General features: G+C 40.8%; 1 protein-coding gene across 1 annotated transcript; it reads left to right on the top strand.

The window, feature by feature from the left end:
- The first annotated feature begins 739 nt into the window (after positions 1–739).
- LOC113158681 lies at positions 740–4,110 on the top strand. The gene is made up of 5 exons (XM_026354764.1): positions 740–830; positions 949–1,075; positions 1,974–2,060; positions 2,570–3,092; positions 3,177–4,110. Exons 2-5 carry the CDS (start codon positions 989–991, stop codon positions 3,680–3,682), a joined length of 1,203 nt encoding a protein of 400 aa, XP_026210549.1. The 5' UTR covers positions 740–830; positions 949–988; the 3' UTR covers positions 3,683–4,110.
- The last annotated feature ends 15,864 nt before the right edge of the window (positions 4,111–19,974 follow it).

The following is a 19,974-nucleotide window of genomic DNA, read 5'->3' as shown; positions in this document are numbered from 1 at the left end:
GTAAACTTTAATGACGTCATGTCTGGAATGGGTGCAGTGTGAGATGCTCTGGGTCAAAGGTCATGTCTCTGCTTCTCCTCCGTCTTTTTCTTCCAATCTGTTACGTCACTGGCACCTCTGATTTCTCCATCCTACGTTCTGACATTTCCCTTCGCTTATAAACAGGAAGTGTCAGATTCTGCAGTTCAACCTGTGATGGTGCTTGTATTACTTATTTGAGGGGTTAGAGCTGGAGCAGTGTTAACAGCAAAGCCAGTCACACTAGATGGGTGAATCAGCTGTTCCAGTTCTGTTTGTGAGCAGGATGTGGAAGGAAGAGGAAACACCTGTAAGCACACGCCAGAGTGATTTAACAATGACACTCAAACTCAAACAGTGAGCACATAATTACTCATTTACAGAAAAAGTTTACAATACGAATATGGAAAATCTGAATTATTAATTATTAAAAAACATGAGCATAGATTTATAACATGTTGGCAAGGTCAGGCAATATTTAGATTTATTTAATACAGAGTTTGATTCATTCATAACCATTACACATCATCACGGTGGAACAGGTAAATACACGTGTTGATACTATATTATTCTGATTCACTTCTGACACATGGATGGCTGTGGCTAGGGAGGCAGGGCAGGTGTCTACTAGTTGGAGTGTGTGTGTTGGTTTCTCTGCAGTTGCTCCATTCTGCATGTAAAGGTCATCTTCTGCATGTCTTTCAGACTTTTACAGGTCCTTTTGTTTACTGTCTACTGCCAGTTTTCAGCAGTTCTACCATTAAGTCAGTCCTGGCTTCTATTGGCTACCTGCCTCACACTGACACGCCAAGGTAGGGACAACTACCCCATAGAGAGCAGATGGAAAGACAGGTTCCTCTGAACAAAGTTCTGTCCTCATTAGGTCTGCTCTGTTCATTATGTGTTTGTCTTGTTGGTGGTGTACTGCAGTGAGTTCAGACTCAGTGAGGATGCTAACCCAGACAGAGCCATGGAGGTGGGCTTTGAGATGGTGCTGGCCAGGGTGGAATGTTTCCACCTCCTGGAGCTCCTGGAGAAGGATCAGCTGGGTACACAGGTAAGAAAGAAAATCATCTAACAGTAAAACTGAACTATATTACAATCCAGTCAAACAGAAGCTTCTTGTAAATTATTCGGAATTCAGCTTGATCCAAAGGTAAGTCAAAACTGGGGAAATTGATTGAGTGTTTCCAAATCCAGGCTGACGTTTGTACAGTAGGCCTACATTGCTTTCTGCTTAGTCATCAAATTTAAAACAAAGTACTGTAGCATTTAAGGGAAACACATAGACTAACATTTACAGAATAATAAGGAGACAATTCTAAAATCTTAGATAGAAGAAAATGTCTACATGCTACAGTGAGCATGGAATGCTGTAGCGCAACTATAACTGAATCTTATTTTAAGAAAAGGACTGCACTGAAAAGTACTAGATATGTTGATTGATTATACTGTTATATCAATATATAACGTAGTCCTTTTTATTGAGCACACAGTGTAGCAGGGAGACTGCTTCGTCGTACAAAGGCTGAACTTCTAGTGTCTCTAAATCCTCAAACTTCATCACAGATATTCAGTGTGGTGCAATTTTATTTGTTGTTGTTTATTTATGAAGGTGTAAATACAATCAAATTAATAAAAAATTGTGATGCTTCTTCTCATATTAATTTACATTTAATTATATGGTAGATGTAAATATATATGAGAAGAAGGGCCACAATTTTCTTGTAGTCCATTCAAATAAATAAAAATTGTGACACTTCTCATATTCATCTTGTCATCTTGAGCCCAAATGGTTACAGTGTAGAATAAACAATGGACCTGGACCTGCCATGTCAGCACTTTTGGAAAGTACTATAAGTGTAAATGTGTGGTAGACACAGGACAAGGTCGGAGGTCACATACTGTCTTTCATTTCATGGCTAACATGTGGCATTTGTGATCTGACTCTGCAGGAGTGGCTGGAGGTTCTCCAGAGGAGAGCGGGGCATAGAAAACCAGAGGAACCCGCAGGAAAGAAGGAAGAGGCCAACAGAAGAGAGGTAGGGGAGAGGATAGAGGGCTGGTTGAGGGTGGAGAATGAGTAGAAAAAAAAAGAAACTAAACTGTGGCACTGTCACAAGAGATACACTGCATAGCTTTACATTTGCTTACATGTTTTCATTATGATTCATGTGTGTAGTGAATGTATGGATCTATAAAGTCAGATATAGTTGTATAATATAGTATAATGTAAATGTAAATGTAAATATAGTTGCTGGCTTTAGAGTTCTAGAGTGTTGATCTCGATTTTTTCAATCCCTGCCCCCAAAACATCATACTTGCCAAATATCATATTAAAATTATTGGGTGCCAAAAAGAAACAGAAAAAACAGAACACAACAACACATCAACAGAATCTGAAGATTTCTGCACATTCTTGTAGGAAATAACAAACATCAGCTAAAGGCAGCAAGACATGAGAGGCTACAGAACCTGGTTAACAAACCTAACCAGTCTCTACCAATCAGTTCCAGTTTGTACTTAACTCTTCGCTTTTGTGTGCCTCTAGGTAACTACGTATTTGGACACAAGGCTTTCAGAGCACCCCCAGCCCAAGCCTCGAAGCAGCAATGTTATGAGCGTAGACCAGTCCATTATGGAGATGCAGAGAACCTATCCTGATCTGGTCTTCAGGGGCCGACCTCTGGTACCGGACAAACCACACCAAGCAAACAGCAGCAAAGGTGTTCATACTGCTGTAGATGACAGCAAAGGTGCTGAGCTCGCCAAAAGAGACAGCGTTACAGGCACCAGAGCTGCTGCTTTGACTGTCTGCAGTAAAGCTGACAACATGTTTGGTGAGAATAGCCAAATTTGTAATGATGACTTTATTACAACTGGCTCTGTTATACAAGGAATCGCCATTAGCAGCAGCACTGATGGAAGCGGAGCCGATGAGCTCAGTGGTCCTCAGGCCATTTCCCTGCACATCACACTAAGAACTGGATCCAAAGCAGAGAAGAGCCCGAAACCTAGAGAACCTCAGCCGACAGCAGAGCCTCCGGGCAGGAGGCAGCAGCAGACCGCAGCAGGTAACACGCACTCTGATAATAGTAACAAATGTTTTGTTACTTACTGTACTAAAAATAAATTCTTTCTAAATATGATTTTTACAGATGCACTGAACAAAAGCCTGGCCAAAGCAGAGCCTTCCTCTCTGAGCTCTGTGGATGAGGAGCAGGAACTGAGAGAGCTGGCACAGAGGATGGGGCAGCTCCATGTGCATGAGTTCAAAGAGGAGGCGAAGAGAAAAGAAGAGCACAAGAAAGGAGGGGAGAACACAAATAAAGAGAGAAGATTGAAATGGAGAAAGCCGAGAACTGAGGAAGATCCTGAGCAACAGAACTTTAGGAAGCCTGTGATGGAGACGGGTGGAGAGCTGAGCCATGATGCCGGAAGACACTCCAGATCCTCTCAGTCTGATCACACAGTGACGGAGCAAAATCAGCCCAACATGTATCATCCCTCAGCCGTGGCCGTCACTACAGCAGACTGTGAGAGCTGTAAAGGAGAGGGCGGCACAGGGCAGCATGAAGGAGAAGATCCTGGAAGAGTGGATGCAGGTCAAAGACAGGACCAGCTGGCACATAGCTTTGTTATTGTCGAGCCTCACAAGAAATAACATAGATTAATTCACTGTCACAATTTTTAATAAGAAAACTACTGAGCAAGAATTAGGTGACTGTACTGAATCAACGCTGACATATTACTTATATTATATTAAACATTTGTCTCATTTGAAGGTAATAATTTCCACAGTTGTGATTGAAATGCTGATGGTGGGCCAACACTTCTACTTCTACTGTTATATGTTGTTAAATTTATTTGAATCAGCCTCAAAGTCATCAAATTCTTTGAAACAAACCAGCCAGAAGACAATTGTTCTACGTTTTACCCTCTTTGTCCCTATATTCTATCTACACCGACATATTGTATAAAAGTCCTATTTTCTTCTGATTGTTTTTAGAATCTTGATTCTTTCTTCAATGTTTTAAAAGATCAAATCGTCTAAAATAAATGTCTGAACACTGGAACAATAGGAAAACCTCAGACTATTCTACAGTCAACTTATTAATACCTTAGGTTCACAGTTTAGGTGGATGAAGAACAGTTGTTTAAATGAAGCTCAGTCCTGGTTTCCACATGGAGCAGGTTCCTGTTGATGACTGTGTGATCTTTACTCATTCAGAACATGGAAACACCTGAGCAACAAAGAACACTTGGAGGGAGGATGAAGGTGGTGCTGTAGGTAGATGTTACAAGAAGGCATGTGTGATGGTGGACTGAGGCCTCAGGACCAGATTAAATAAAATGATGATATAGACTGAGACATCTTTAGAGGTCAACTTCACCTAGTTGGAGTTTGTCTTTTTCTCTTAGATTTTCACTTTCAAACTTCTACACATCGTTTTCACTTCACTACATTTAATCCGTGTTTCTGCACAAACATCAATCTTCATGTTGTTGTTGTTTTTCTTCTGTAGAGTTTCTTTGCTCTGACTTTATTAAATACTTGGAGGACGAGCCAGTTAGTGAGCTGCAGAGTTTCCTCCACATCACACAGGTTTGCTGCTCCACACAGATTACAGGCTGATGTGGAAACTTTGTGGAAACAGCAGATCAGCTGTCCTCAGGATAATTCCAGCTCCATCACAGCAGGCAGGACATTTTGATTCCTACTAAAAACCCAAACACCAGTGCCTCTGGAGAAACACTTGATGTCCTCATAAAATCTCAAAGTGTTCAACACTGTTGCTCATTGTTCTGTTGTGTGCAGATTTGTTGTGTATGAGCCTAATCAACAACGTTTCTCCAGAAATCTAAAATGTTCAGGTCATGGACAGAATCAAGAAGAGAACAAACAAGAACATTTATTCTCATCATTTCATTTATGTTACTGCAAATAAACAACAAATGTTGGCAGATACACACCAGTGAAATCAAACATTTTAAAAGGAGTAAAGCATATTTATTAAGAATTAATTTTACATTGTGCTTGTTGTGGGGTTGGCTGTGGCTCAATAGGTAGAGAAGTTGTCTGATAATCATAGGATTGGTTCCTGGCTCCATCTGTCGCATGCCAAAGTTTCCTTGGGCAAGATACTGAACCCCAAGTGGCCTCCGGTGAGTCAAGTCGGCTGCATAGGAGCTCTGCCATCGGTGTGTAAGTCTTTGAGTACTTTGAGTACCAGTTAGGTAGAAAAGCACTATGTAAGTGCAGACCATTTACCATTTACTCGTCTGCTTTGTCACCTGAAGTATGCACATAGTCAACTTAAAGACATCAGACACAACAACAAACCAACATCAGGAAAAAAAACACACAGTCCAGCAAAAAAGGGAACAATGAGTTTCCCGTTTCTAATCAGTCAAGAAATTGTTGTGAGTGATAAATGAATGAGCAGTCGTATTTCTTAACTGTTGTGGCTACTTTACATCATGACAGCATGTAGAAGTCTTTTTTTTTTTTTTTTAGGAAATATAAGCATTTGTTATCCTCCACTCCCACCTAGTGACCAGTGTAACATTGTCAATGACACTTGCATATGTGAACTGTGATTTATACACTTATTTACTTGTATCTGATTCTTCACATTATGACATCCCCCTTAAACAAACTGCATAACCTTGTCGGGTTATGTGGTTAAATAAAATGTCATGTGTCCACTCACTCATTAAACTTTGGTGGTATGCGAGTAATCCTCCCAGACCTGGTACTCTGGCTTCTGAGTAGTTATCCTCCTTCCTCACGCTTCACTGGAGATTTCGCTGCTGGTCATCCTCACTCAGCATCCCTGTGGACCTTGGCTTGAGATGTTCTCTTGTTCTCTAGTAGGTTTTACCCCCATTGTAAACAAGGTATGTCCTAGGCTCTCTTATGGTGTTAGGCCTATAAAGGACAGTACCTGGCTCCCATGTGCTCTTGAGTGTGTTCGTCACATACACTTGTTCTTTGTTCCCCAGGGCTCTTCTATGTTAAAAGTGCTGGGGGTGAGAGAACACCTGCTGCTTTGTCTCCTATACTCTGTTGGCCTCCAGGTGGTGGTCAGTGTCTGGATGGTGTGACTGCAGAGCTCCTTTGCTGGTTGGCAGTATGGATCTTGGCTTTCTCACACAGAGTAGCTCATATGGTGATGCCATATTGTTGTCAAGTGGTGCTATCCTGTACATCCACAGTGCTGTGTAGGGACATTTGTTCTCTTCCTTTGCCTTCTTCCATGACGCCTTCACAGTCCCCACAGCTCTTTGAGCTATGCTGTTGGTTTCACGGTGGTAGGGTGAGCTGAAGTTTAGGGCGATGTTCAACTCTTCACATCTCTTTCTGAACTCTCCAGCCATATACTGTGTGCCACGATCTGCAATGATTGATGATGGAAGGCCATGTTCTCCCAGAACACCCTTGAAGAATGTGCACACTGTTCCTGCTGACATGTGAGACAGTAGCCTCACAACTGGAGGTTGTGAAGCCCACACTCACCCCTTGGCATGATGTCCACCCGCAAGCAGTCCTTCCAAACGTGCTCCGTGCTGTCACAGAGAAGTTTGGTCATCAGCTTGAGGCTGAGCGAGGCCACCTTACGAGATCAAACTAGAAAACAATGAAACTAACAAGCTGACTATACTGAGAAAACTAGAAGTCAGGAAAAGGGTGAGTAGCAGACAGGTGACGCACTAGCAAAGAACTAATCGACAGACACTAACTTATAAATGATCAATTTCAACACTGTATGTGTCAGAAGATCAATGGTGTGATATAAAACAGTGAGTGGGTTTATTTACATTTTGGGTAAAACAGATTCTAACAGTGAATTAAATGCAGTGTTGAGGCAGTTATCATCAACTTCTGGATGGATATAAGAACTAAATCAGATCAGACAGACGTATTTGTCCTGCTGCAGCTGCTGCAGGTTTCAGACACCATCTAAAGTGGGATGGATGCTGTCTCTTCTAATCAGCACAGGTTTTCTCCAAAAAGTCTCCAATTGTCTATGTAGCCCACGTTGTTTGTGAGACACCACACCAGTGGTTTATGACGACATGTGGCTAAACATGTCGTGACTGGTTAGATTGAGAAGGGATCTAGAGAAAAACAAGTTAAAAGCAGCATAACTGTAGGTTATAGTTATGCTGCAAGACTAACTGGTAGCTTTTTAACCAGTTATGGGGACATCCTACCAGGATGAATCACAATAGTCTAGTCTGGAACAAATGCATGGACTAGATTTTCAGTATTACATTGGAGCATCAATTATATCAGTGCAAAGAAGACACCATGTAAAATGCTTAGTCATAACTGTGTTGTATTTAAACCTGTAAGTCATGAATCCAGGACACAGGCTGCTTAAGGAAAATGCATTATTCCATCTTAATGACTCTAATGACTCTCAGTTCCCTTCCCTGTTCAGGAAATCAACGTTACTCTTTATAAAGGAAGAGTGGCCCTTGTACCTAAGGACTGAGTCCTGTCCTGAGGAGCCAGATCTACTGTGTTGTACCATGTATTTGCGGACCTGTTGTTTAGTCTCTCCTGTGTCTCTTCTGTTTTTTCTGGATTTGACAAAACCCCAGGCACTTACTGCTTGTAGAGCTCAAGTTAGTGCTATTGTCAGAGCAATGCTGCTGACAAATTGTTCTGCTGTGATGAACAAAAGAAAATGTCTTCAATAATCAGTCTTTGTGTTGTTGTAAGATTTGAAAGCAAGACAACCCCAAAGAGAAGCACTTATGAACATGGGAATCATGAGTGGCTCCATTTGAGGTTGTCTGAGTGTATAACTTCCAATGCAATTATTACTTCCAATGCACATGGTTGTTCTTGTCAAGTAAAACTGCCCCAACTAGTAGCACTTACTCAGTTCAACAGACAAGTCAATGCTCAAGTCAGGGTGATCCTAATGACTCTCAAAAGTGCATATTTTTCATCTTGCAACAAATTACAGATGATGTACATGTATGTGAAATCAGTGGTGTTAGGGGTCAGTCACATTACCCCAACATATAGCACTTACTGCTTGTAGAGCTCAAGTCAGTGCTATTGTAAGAGCAATGCTGCTGACAAATTGTTCTGCTGTGATGAACTAAGGAAAATGCCTTTAATAATCAGTCTGTGTATTTGTTTTATCGCGCCACCAAGACAACCCCAAAGAGAAGCACTTATGAACATGGGAATCATGAGTGGCTCCATTTGAGGTTGTCTGAGTGTATTACTTCCTATGCACATGGTTGTTCTTGTCAAGTAAAACTGCCCCAACTAGTAGCACTTACTCAATTCAACAGACAAGTCAATGCTCAAGTTAGGGTGATCCTAATGACTCTCAAAGGTACTTAGTTTTCATCATGCAACAAATGACAGATGATGTACATGTATGTGAAATCAGTGGTGTAAGGGGTCAGTCACATTACCCCAACAATTAGCACTTACTGCTTGCAGAGCTCAAGTCAGTGCTATTGTCAGAGCAATGCTGCTGACAAATGTTATGCTCTTATGAAGTTGATGTTTTCAAATATGATTTCCTGTCGTTGTTTTATCACGCCACCAAGACAACCCCAAAGAGAAGCACTTATGAACATGGGAATCATGAGTGTCTCCATTTGAAGTTGTCTGAGTGTATTACTTCCTATGCACATGGTTGTTCTTGTCAAGTAAAACTGCCCCAACTAGTAGCACTTACTCAATTCAAAAGACAAGTCAATGCTCAAGTCAGGGTGATCCTAATGACTCTCAAAGGTACTTAGTTTTCATCATGCAATAAATGACAGATGATGTACATGTATGTGAAATCAGTGGTGTTAGGTGTCAGTCATATTACCCCAACATAGAGCACTTACTGCTTGTAGAGCTCAAGTCAGTGCTATTGTCAGAGCAATGCTGCTGACAAATTGTTATGCTCTTATGAAGTTGATGTTTTCAAATATGATTTCCTGTCGTTGTTTTATCACGCCACCAAGACAACCCCAAAGAGAAGCACTTATGAACATGTGAATCATGAGTGGCTCCATTTGAGGTTGTCTAAGTGTATTACTTCCTATGCACATGGTTGTTCTTGTCAAGTAAAACTGCCCCAACTAGTAGCACTTACTCAATTCAACAGACAAGTCAATGCTCAAGTTAGGGTGATCCTAATGACTCACAAAAGTACATATTTTTACACATAACAACATACTCACAAGTTCCCCATAAACTAGATGATTCCTTCTGGCATCCTCTGCAATGTGCTCCAGTCACAGTGGAAGTGGTTCAACTTGGAGGATTGTATCCACCATATATACAGAATGAAGCCCTTCCCACACAAGTTTCAATGGACTTGATAATGGGTCAATCACAGCCATCACCTTTTCCTCTAGTGAAGTGTTGATGGTCGATGATTAGTCAGCTATGCACCAGTTTTCTTGATTCAGTGCATTTACATATCATGGCCAGTTGCAGCTCCATCAGTGCATCAGAGCAGTACAATGAAACAATGCATATATCTAGGTGGTTGCAGTGCTTTGAAAGCACCACAAATTAACTCCTGCCAATGAGTTGCATTGCATGTGCAGAAACATTGTAGAGGTTAATTCTGTGTATCAAAGCAAGGTATCGATGTGTGAAAACATGTTAGTTTGCTGTGAAATCAGTGGTGTTAGGTGTCAGTCACATTACCCCAACATAGAGCACTTACTGCTTGTAGAGCTCAAGTCAGTGCTATTGTAAGAGCAATGCTGCTGACAAATTGTTCTGCTGTGATGAACTAAAGAAAATGCCTTTAATAATCAGTCTGTGTATTTGTTGTAGCACACCACCAAGACAACCCCAAAGAGAAGCACTTATGAACATGTGAATCATGAGTGGCTCCATTTGAGGTTGTCTAAGTGTATTACTTCCTATGCACATGGTTGTTCTTGTCAAGTAAAACTGCCCCAACTAGTAGCACTTACTCAATTCAACAGACAAGTCAATGCTCAAGTTAGGGTGATCCTAATGACTCACAAAAGTACTTAGTTTTCATCATGCAACAAATGACAGATGATGTACATGTATGTGAAATCAGTGGTGTAAGGGGTCAGTCACATTACCCCAACAATTAGCACTTACTGCTTGTAGAGCTCAAGTCAGTGCTATTGTCAGAGCAATGCTGCTGACAAATTGTTCTGCTGTGATGAACTAAAGAAAATGCCTTTAATAATCAGTTTGTGTATTTGTTGTAGCACACCACCAAGACAACCCCAAAGAGAAGCACTTATGAACATGGGAATCACGAGTGGCTCCATTTGAGGTTGTCTGAGTGTATTTCTTCCAATGCACTTATTTCTTCCAATGCACTTGGTTGTTCTTGTCAAGTAAAACTGCCCCAACTAGTAGCACTTACTCAGTTCAACAGACAAGTCAATGCTCAAGTCAGGGTGATCCTAATGACTCTCAAAGGTAGTTTTCATCATGCAACAAATGACAGATGATGTACATGTATGTGAAATCAGTGGTGTTAGGGGTCAGTCACATTACCCCAACAATTAGCACTTACTGCTTGCAGAGCTCAAGTCAGTGCTATTGTAAGAGCAATGCTGCTGACAAATTGTTCTGCTGTGATGAACTAAAGAAAATGCCTTTAATAATCAGTCCGTGTATTTGTTGTAGCACACCACCAAGAAAACCCCAAAGAGAAGCACTTATGAGCATGGAAATCATGAGTGGCTCCATTTGAGGTTGTCTGAATGTATTACTTCCTATGCATTTATTACTTCCAATGCACTTGGTTGTTCTTGTCAAGTAAAACTGCCCCAACTAGTAGCACTTACTCAATTCAACAGACAAGTCAATGCTCAAGTTAGGGTGATCCTAATGACTCACAAAAGTGCATCTTTTTCATCATACAATAAATAACAGATGAAGTACATGTATGTGAAATCAGTGGTGTTAGGTGTCAGTCACATTACCCCAACATAGAGCACTTACTGCTTGTAGAGCTCAAGTCAGTGCTATTGTCAGAGCAATGCTGCTGACAAATTGTTCTGCTGTGATGAACTCAAGAAAATGCCTTTAATAATCAGTCTGTGTATTTGTTGTAGCACGCCACCAAGACAACCCCAAAGAGAAGCACTTATGAACATGGGAATCATGAGTGGCTCCATTTGAAGTTGTTTGAGTGTATTACTTCCAATGCACTTATTACTTCCAATGCACTTGGTTGTTCTTGTCAAGTAAAACTGCCCCAACTAGTAGCACTTACTCAATTCAACAGACAAGTCAATGCTCAAGTTAGGGTGATCCTAATGACTCACAAAAGTGCATATTTTTACACATAACAAGATACTCACAAGTTCCCCATAAACTAGATGATTCCTTCTGGCATCCTCTGCAATGTGCTCCAGTCACAGTGGAAGTGGTTCAACTTGGAGGATTGTATCCACCATATATACAGAATGAAGCCCTTCCCACACAAGTTTCAATGGACTTGATAATGGGTCAATCACAGCCATCACCTTTTCCTCTAGTGAGGTGTTGATGGTCGATGATTAGTCAGCTATGCACCAGTTTTCTTGATTCAGTGCATTTACATATCATGGCCAGTTGCAGCTCCATCAGTGCATCAGAGCAGTACAATGAAACAATGCATATATCTAGGTGGTTGCAGTGCTTTGAAAGCACCACAAATTAACTCCTGCCAATGAGTTGCATTGCATGTGCAGAAACATTGTAGAGGTTAATTCTGTGTATCAAAGCAAGGTATCGATGTGTGAAAACATGTTAGTTTGCTGTGAAATCAGTGGTGTTAGGTGTCAGTCACATTACCCCAACATAGAGCACTTACTGCTTGTAGAGCTCAAGTCAGTGCTATTGTCAGAGCAATGCTGCTGACAAATTGTTCTGCTGTGATGAACTCAAGAAATGCCTTTAATAATCAGTCTCTGTATTTGTTTTATCACGCCACCAAGACAACCCCAAAGAGAAGCACTTATGAACATGTGAATCATGAGTGGCTCCATTTGAGGTTGTCTAAGTGTATTACTTCCTATGCACATGGTTGTTCTTGTCAAGTAAAACTGCCCCAACTAGTAGCACTTACTCAATTCAACAGACAAGTCAATGCTCAAGTTAGGGTGATCCTAATGACTCTCAAAGGTACTTAGTTTTCATCATGCAACAAATGACAGATGATGTACATGTATGTGAAATCAGTGGTGTTAGGTGTCAGTCACATTACCCCAACATATAGCACTTACTGCTTGTAGAGCTCAAGTCAGTGCTATTGTAAGAGCAATGCTGCTGACAAATTGTTCTGCTGTGATGAACTAAAGAAAATGCCTTTAATAATCAGTCTGTGTATTTGTTGTAGCACGCCACCAAGACAACCCCAAAGAGAAGCACTTATGAACATGGGAATCATGAGTGGCTCCATTTGAAGTTGTCTGAGTGTATTACTTCCTATGCACTTATTACTTCCAATGCACTTGGTTGTTCTTGTCAAGTAAAACTGCCCCAACTAGTAGCACTTACTCAATTCAACAGACAAGTCAATGCTCAAGTTAGGGTGATCCTAATGACTCACAAAAGTACATATTTTTACACATAACAACATACTCACAAGTTCCCCATAAACTAGATGATTCCTTCTGGCATCCTCTGCAATGTGCTCCAGTCACAGTGGAAGTGGTTCAACTTGGAGGATTGTATCCACCATATATACAGAATGAAGCCCTTCCCACACAAGTTTCAATGGACTTGATAATGGGTCAATCACAGCCATCACCTTTTCCTCTAGTGAGGTGTTGATGGTCGATGATTAGTCAGCTATGCACCAGTTTTCTTGATTCAGTGCATTTACATATCATGGCCAGTTGCAGCTCCATCAGTGCATCAGAGCAGTACAATGAAACAATGCATATATCTAGGTGGTTGCAGTGCTTTGAAAGCACCACAAATTAACTCCTGCCAATGAGTTGCATTGCATGTGCAGAAACATTGTAGAGGTTAATTCTGTGTATCAAAGCAAGGTATCGATGTGTGAAAACATGTTAGTTTGCTGTGAAATCAGTGGTGTTAGGTGTCAGTCACATTACCCCAACATAGAGCACTTACTGCTTGCAGAGCTCAAGTCAGTGCTATTGTAAGAGCAATGCTGCTGACAAATTGTTCTGCTGTGATGAACTAAAGAAAATGCCTTTAATAATCAGTTTGTGTATTTGTTGTAGCACACCACCAAGACAACCCCAAAGAGAAGCACTTATGAACATGTGAATCATGAGTGGCTCCATTTGAGGTTGTCTAAGTGTATTACTTCCTATGCACATGGTTGTTCTTGTCAAGTAAAACTGCCCCAACTAGTAGCACTTACTCAGTTCAACAGACAAGTCAATGCTCAAGTCAGGGTGATCCTAATGACTCACAAAGGTAGATTTCATCATGTAATAAATGACAGATAATGTACATGTATGTGAAATCAGTGGTGTTAGGTGTCAGTCACATTACCCCAACATAGAGCACTTACTGCTTGCAGAGCTCAAGTCATTGCTATTGTCAGAGCAATGCTGCTGACAAATGTTATGCTCTTATGAAGTTGATGTTTTCAAATATGATTTCCTGTCGTTGTTTTATCACGCCACCAAGACAACCCCAAAGAGAAGCACTTATGAACATGTGAATCATGAGTGGCTCCATTTGAGGTTGTCTAAGTGTATTACTTACTATGCACATGGTTGTTCTTGTCAAGTAAAACTGCCCCAACTAGTAGCACTTACTCAGTTCAACAGACAAGTCAATGCTCAAGTCAGGGTGATCCTAATGACTCACAAAGGTATATTTTCATCATGCAACAAATGACAGATGATGTACATGTATGTGAAATCAGTGGTGTTAGGGGTCAGTCACATTACCCCAACAATTAGCACTTACTGCTTGCAGAGCTCAAGTCAGTGCTATTGTAAGAGCAATGCTGCTGACAAATTGTTCTGCTGTGATGAACTAAAGAAAATGCCTTTAATAATCAGTCTGTGTATTTGTTGTAGCACGCCACCAAGACAACCCCAAAGAGAAGCACTTATGAACATGGGAATCATGAGTGGCTCCATTTGAAGTTGTCTGAGTGTATTACTTCCTATGCACTTATTACTTCCAATGCACATGGTTGTTCTTGTCAAGTAAAACTGCCCCAACTAGTAGCACTTACTCAGTTCAACAGACAAGTCAATGCTCAAGTCAGGGTGATCCTAATGACTCTCAAAGGTAGTTTTCATCATGCAACAAATGACAGATGATGTACATGTATGTGAAATCAGTGGTGTTAGGGGTCAGTCACATTACCCCAACAATTAGCACTTACTGCTTGCAGAGCTCAAGTCAGTGCTATTGTAAGAGCAATGCTGCTGACAAATTGTTCTGCTGTGATGAACTAAAGAAAATGCCTTTAATAATCAGTCCGTGTATTTGTTGTAGCACACCACCAAGACAACCCCAAAGAGAAGCACTTATGAACATGGGAATCATGAGTGTCTCCATTTGAAGTTGTCTGAGTGTATTACTTCCTATGCACTTATTACTTCCTATGCACATGGTTGTTCTTGTCAAGTAAAACTGCCCCAACTAGTAGCACTTACTCAATTCAACAGACAAGTCAATGCTCAAGTTAGGGTGATCCTAATGACTCACAAAAGTACATATTTTTACACATAACAAGATACTCACAAGTTCCCCATAAACTAGATGATTCCTTCTGGCATCCTCTGCAATGTGCTCCAGTCACAGTGGAAGTGGTTCAACTTGGAGGATTGTATCCACCATATATACAGAATGAAGCCCTTCCCACACAAGTTTCAATGGACTTGATAATGGGTCAATCACAGCCATCACCTTTTCCTCTAGTGAAGTGTTGATGGTCGATGATTAGTCAGCTATGCACCAGTTTTCTTGATTCAGTGCATTTACATATCATGGCCAGTTGCAGCTCCATCAGTGCATCAGAGCAGTACAATGAAACAATGCATATATCTAGGTGGTTGCAGTGCTTTGAAAGCACCACAAATTAACTCCTGCCAATGAGTTGCATTGCATGTGCAGAAACATTGTAGAGGTTAATTCTGTGTATCAAAGCAAGGTATCGATGTGTGAAAACATTTTAGTTTGCTGTGAAATCAGTGGTGTTAGGTGTCAGTCACATTACCCCAACATAGAGCACTTACTGCTTGTAGAGCTCAAGTCAGTGCTTTTGTCAGAGCAATGCTGCTGACAAATTGTTCAGCTGTGATGAACTCAAGAAAATGCCTTTAATAATCAGTCTGTATATTTGTTGTAGCACACCACCAAGACAACCCCAAAGAGAAGCACTTATGAACATGGGAATCATGAGTGTCTCCATTTGAAGTTGTCTGAGTGTATTACTTCCTATGCACATGGTTGTTCTTGTCAAGTAAAACTGCCCCAACTAGTAGCACTTACTCAATTCAACAGACAAGTCAATGCTCAAGTTAGGGTGATCCTAATGACTCACAAAAGTGCATCTTTTTCATCATACAATAAATAACAGATGAAGTACATGTATGTGAAATCAGTGGTGTTAGGTGTCAGTCACATTACCCCAACATATAGCACTTACTGCTTGTAGAGCTCAAGTCAGTGCTATTGTCAGAGCAATGCTGCTGACAAATGTTATGCTCTTATGAAGTTGATGTTTTCAAATATGATTTCCTGTCGTTGTTTTATCACGCCACCAAGACAACCCAAAGAGAAGCACTTATGAACATGTGAATCATGAGTGGCTCCATTTGAGGTTGTCTAAGTGTATTACTTCCTATGCACATGGTTGTTCTTGTCAAGTAAAACTGCCCCAACTAGTAGCACTTACTCAATTCAACAGACAAGTCAATGCTCAAGTTAGGGTGATCCTAATGACTCACAAAAGTACATATTTTTACACATAACAAGATACTCACAAGTTCCCCATAAACTAGATGATTCCTTCTGGCATCCTCTGCAATGTGCTCCAGTCACAGTGGAAGTGGTTCAACTTGGAGGATTGTATCCACCATATATACAGAATGAAGCCCTTCCCACACAAGTTTCAATGGACTTGATAATGGGTCAATCACAGCCATCACCTTTTCCTCTAGTGAGGTGTTGATGGTCGATGATTAGTCAGCTATGCACCAGTTTTCTTGATTCAGTGCATTTACATATCATGGCCAGTTGCAGCTCCATCAGTGCATCAGAGCAGTACAATGAAACAATGCATATATCTAGGTGGTTGCAGTGCTTTGAAAGCACCACAAATTAACTCCTGCCAATGAGTTGCATTGCATGTGCAGAAACATTGTAGAGGTTAATTCTGTGTATCAAAGCAAGGTATCGATGTGTGAAAACATTTTAGTTTGCTGTGAAATCAGTGGTGTTAGGTGTCAGTCACATTACCCCAACATAGAGCACTTACTGCTTGTAGAGCTCAAGTCAGTGCTATTGTCAGAGCAATGCTGCTGACAAATGTTATGCTCTTATGAAGTTGATGTTTTCAAATATGATTTCCTGTCGTTGTTTTATCACGCCACCAAGACAACCCCAAAGAGAAGCACTTATGAACATGTGAATCATGAGTGGCTCCATTTGAAGTTGTCTGAGTGTATTTCTTCCTATGCACTTGGTTGTTCTTGTCAAGTAAAACTGCCCCAACTAGTAGCACTTACTCAGTTCAACAGACAAGTCAATGCTCAAGTCAGGGTGATCCTAATGACTCTCAAAGGTAGTTTTCATCATGCAATAAATGACAGATGATGTACATGTATGTGAAATCAGTGGTGTTAGGTGTCAGTCACATTACCCCAACATAGAGCACTTACTGCTTGTAGAGCTCAAGTCAGTGCTATTGTCAGAGCAATGCTGCTGACAAATTGTTCTGCTGTGATGAACTAAAGAAAATGCCTTTAATAATCAGTCTGTGTATTTGTTGTAGCACACCACCAAGACAACCCCAAAGAGAAGCACTTATGAACATGTGAATCATGAGTGGCTCCATTTGAGGTTGTCTAAGTGTATTACTTCCTATGCACATGGTTGTTCTTGTCAAGTAAAACTGCCCCAACTAGTAGCACTTACTCAGTTCAACAGACAAGTCAATGCTCAAGTTAGGGTGATCCTAATGACTCTACAAAGGTCATCTTTTCATCATGCAATAAATGACAGATGATGTACATGTATGTGAAATCAGTGGTGTTAGGTGTCAGTCACATTACCCCAACATATAGCACTTACTGCTTGTAGAGCTCAAGTCAGTGCTATTGTCAGAGCAATGCTGCTGACAAATCTTATGCTCTTATGAAGTTGATGTTTTCAAATATGATTTCCTGTCGTTGTTTTATCACGCCACCAAGACAACCCCAAAGAGAAGCACTTATGAACATGTGAATCATGAGTGGCTCCATTTGAGGTTGTCTAAGTGTATTACTTCCTATGCACATGGTTGTTCTTGTCAAGTAAAACTGCCCCAACTAGTAGCACTTACTCAATTCAACAGACAAGTCAATGCTCAAGTTAGGGTGATCCTAATGACTCTCAAAGGTACTTAGTTTTCATCATGCAACAAATGACAGATGATGTACATGTATGTGAAATCAGTGGTGTTAGGGGTCAGTCACATTACCCCAACATAGAGCACTTACTGCTTGTAGAGCTCAAGTCAGTGCTATTGTCAGAGCAATGCTGCTGACAAATTGTTCTGCTGTGATGAACTAAAGAAAATGCCTTTAATAATCAGTCTGTGTATTTGTTGTAGCACACCACCAAGACAACCCCAAAGAGAAGCACTTATGAGCATGGGAATCATAGTGCTCCTTGAGTTGTCTGAGTGTATTACTCTTGACTTATTACTTCATGCACTGGTTGTTTCTTGTCAGTAAAACTGCCCCAACTAGTAGCACTTACTCATCAACAGACAAGTCATGCTCAATTCAGGGTGCATCCTCGTATTTGTTGTAGCACACCACCAAGACAACCCCAAAGAGAAGCACTTATGAACATGGGAATCATGAGTGGCTCCATTTGAGGTTGTCTAAGTGTATTACTTACTATGCACATGGTTGTTCTTGTCAAGTAAAACTGCCCCAACTAGTAGCACTTACTCAATTCAACAGACAAGTCAATGCTCAAGTCAGGGTGATCCTAATGACTCTCAAAGGTAGTTTTCATCATGCAACAAATAACAGATGATGTACATGTATGTGAAATCAGTGGTGTTAGGGGTCAGTCACATTTCCCCAACATATAGCACTTACTGCTTGTAGAGCTCAAGTCAGTGCTATTGTCAGAGCAATGCTGCTGACAAATGTTATGCTCTTATGAAGTTGATGTTTTCAAATATGATTTCCTGTCGTTGTTTTATCACGCCACCAAGACAACCCCAAAGAGAAGCACTTATGAACATGGGAATCATGAGTGTCTCCATTTGAAGTTGTCTGAGTGTATTACTTCCTATGCACATGGTTGTTCTTGTCAAGTAAAACTGCCCCAACTAGTAGCACTTACTCAATTCAACAGACAAGTCAATGCTCAAGTTAGGGTGATCCTAATGACTCACAAAAGTACATATTTTTACACATAACAAGATACTCACAAGTTCCCCATAAACTAGATGATTCCTTCTGGCATCCTCTGCAATGTGCTCCAGTCACAGTGGAAGTGGTTCAACTTGGAGGATTGTATCCACCATATATACAGAATGAAGCCCTTCCCACACAAGTTTCAATGGACTTGATAATGGGTCAATCACAGCCATCACCTTTTCCTCTAGTGAGGTGTTGATGGTCGATGATTAGTCAGCTATGCACCAGTTTTCTTGATTCAGTGCATTTACATATCATGGCCAGTTGCAGCTCCATCAGTGCATCAGAGCAGTACAATGAAACAATGCATATATCTAGGTGGTTGCAGTGCTTTGAAAGCACCACAAATTAACTCCTGCCAATGAGTTGCATTGCATGTGCAGAAACATTGTAGAGGTTAATTCTGTGTATCAAAGCAAGGTATCGATGTGTGAAAACATGTTAGTTTGCTGTGAAATCAGTGGTGTTAGGTGTCAGTCACATTACCCCAACATAGAGCACTTACTGCTTGTAGAGCTCAAGTCAGTGCTTTTGTCAGAGCAATGCTGCTGACAAATTGTTCTGCTGTGATGAACTAAAGAAAATGCCTTTAATAATCAGTTTGTGTATTTGTTGTAGCACACCACCAAGACAACCCCAAAGAGAAGCACTTATGAACATGTGAATCATGAGTGGCTCCATTTGAGGTTGTCTAAGTGTATTACTTCCTATGCACATGGTTGTTCTTGTCAAGTAAAACTGCCCCAACTAGTAGCACTTACTCAATTCAACAGACAAGTCAATGCTCAAGTTAGGGTGATCCTAATGACTCACAAAAGTGCATCGTTTTCATCATGCAATAAATGACAGATGATGTACATGTATGTGAAATCAGTGGTGTTAGGTGTCAGTCACATTACCCCAACATATAGCACTTACTGCTTGTAGAGCTCAAGTCAGTGCTATTGTCAGAGCAATGCTGCTGACAAATGTTATGCTCTTATGAAGTTGATGTTTTCAAATATGATTTCCTGTCGTTGTTTTATCACGCCACCAAGACAACCCCAAAGAGAAGCACTTATGAACATGGGAATCATGAGTGGCTCCATTTGAGGTTGTCTAAGTGTATTACTTCCTATGCACATGGTTGTTCTTGTCAAGTAAAACTGCCCCAACTAGTAGCACTTACTCAATTCAACAGACAAGTCAATGCTCAAGTTAGGGTGATCCTAATGACTCACAAAAGTACATATTTTTACACATAACAAGATACTCACAAGTTCCCCATAAACTAGATGATTCCTTCTGGCATCCTCTGCAATGTGCTCCAGTCACAGTGGAAGTGGTTCAACTTGGAGGATTGTATCCACCATATAC

This window comes from Anabas testudineus, chromosome 15, assembly GCF_900324465.2.
Source record: "Anabas testudineus chromosome 15, fAnaTes1.2, whole genome shotgun sequence".
Lineage (NCBI taxonomy): Eukaryota > Metazoa > Chordata > Actinopteri > Anabantiformes > Anabantidae > Anabas > Anabas testudineus.
This window is presented reverse-complemented; position numbering and strand designations above follow the sequence as displayed.

What these genes read in the sequence shown, in the direction of transcription:
- LOC113158681 (XM_026354764.1), top strand. Translation starts at nt 989, where the DNA reads ATGGAGGTGGGCTTTGAGATGGTGCTGGCCAGGGTGGAATGTTTCCAC. An exon ending in AAGAGGCCAACAGAAGAGAG is followed by an intron (nt 2,061 to 2,569) that starts GTAGGGGAGAGG and finishes GTGTGCCTCTAG; the next exon opens with GTAACTACGTATTTGGACAC. An exon ending in GCAGCAGCAGACCGCAGCAG is followed by an intron (nt 3,093 to 3,176) that starts GTAACACGCACT and finishes TGATTTTTACAG; the next exon opens with ATGCACTGAACAAAAGCCTG.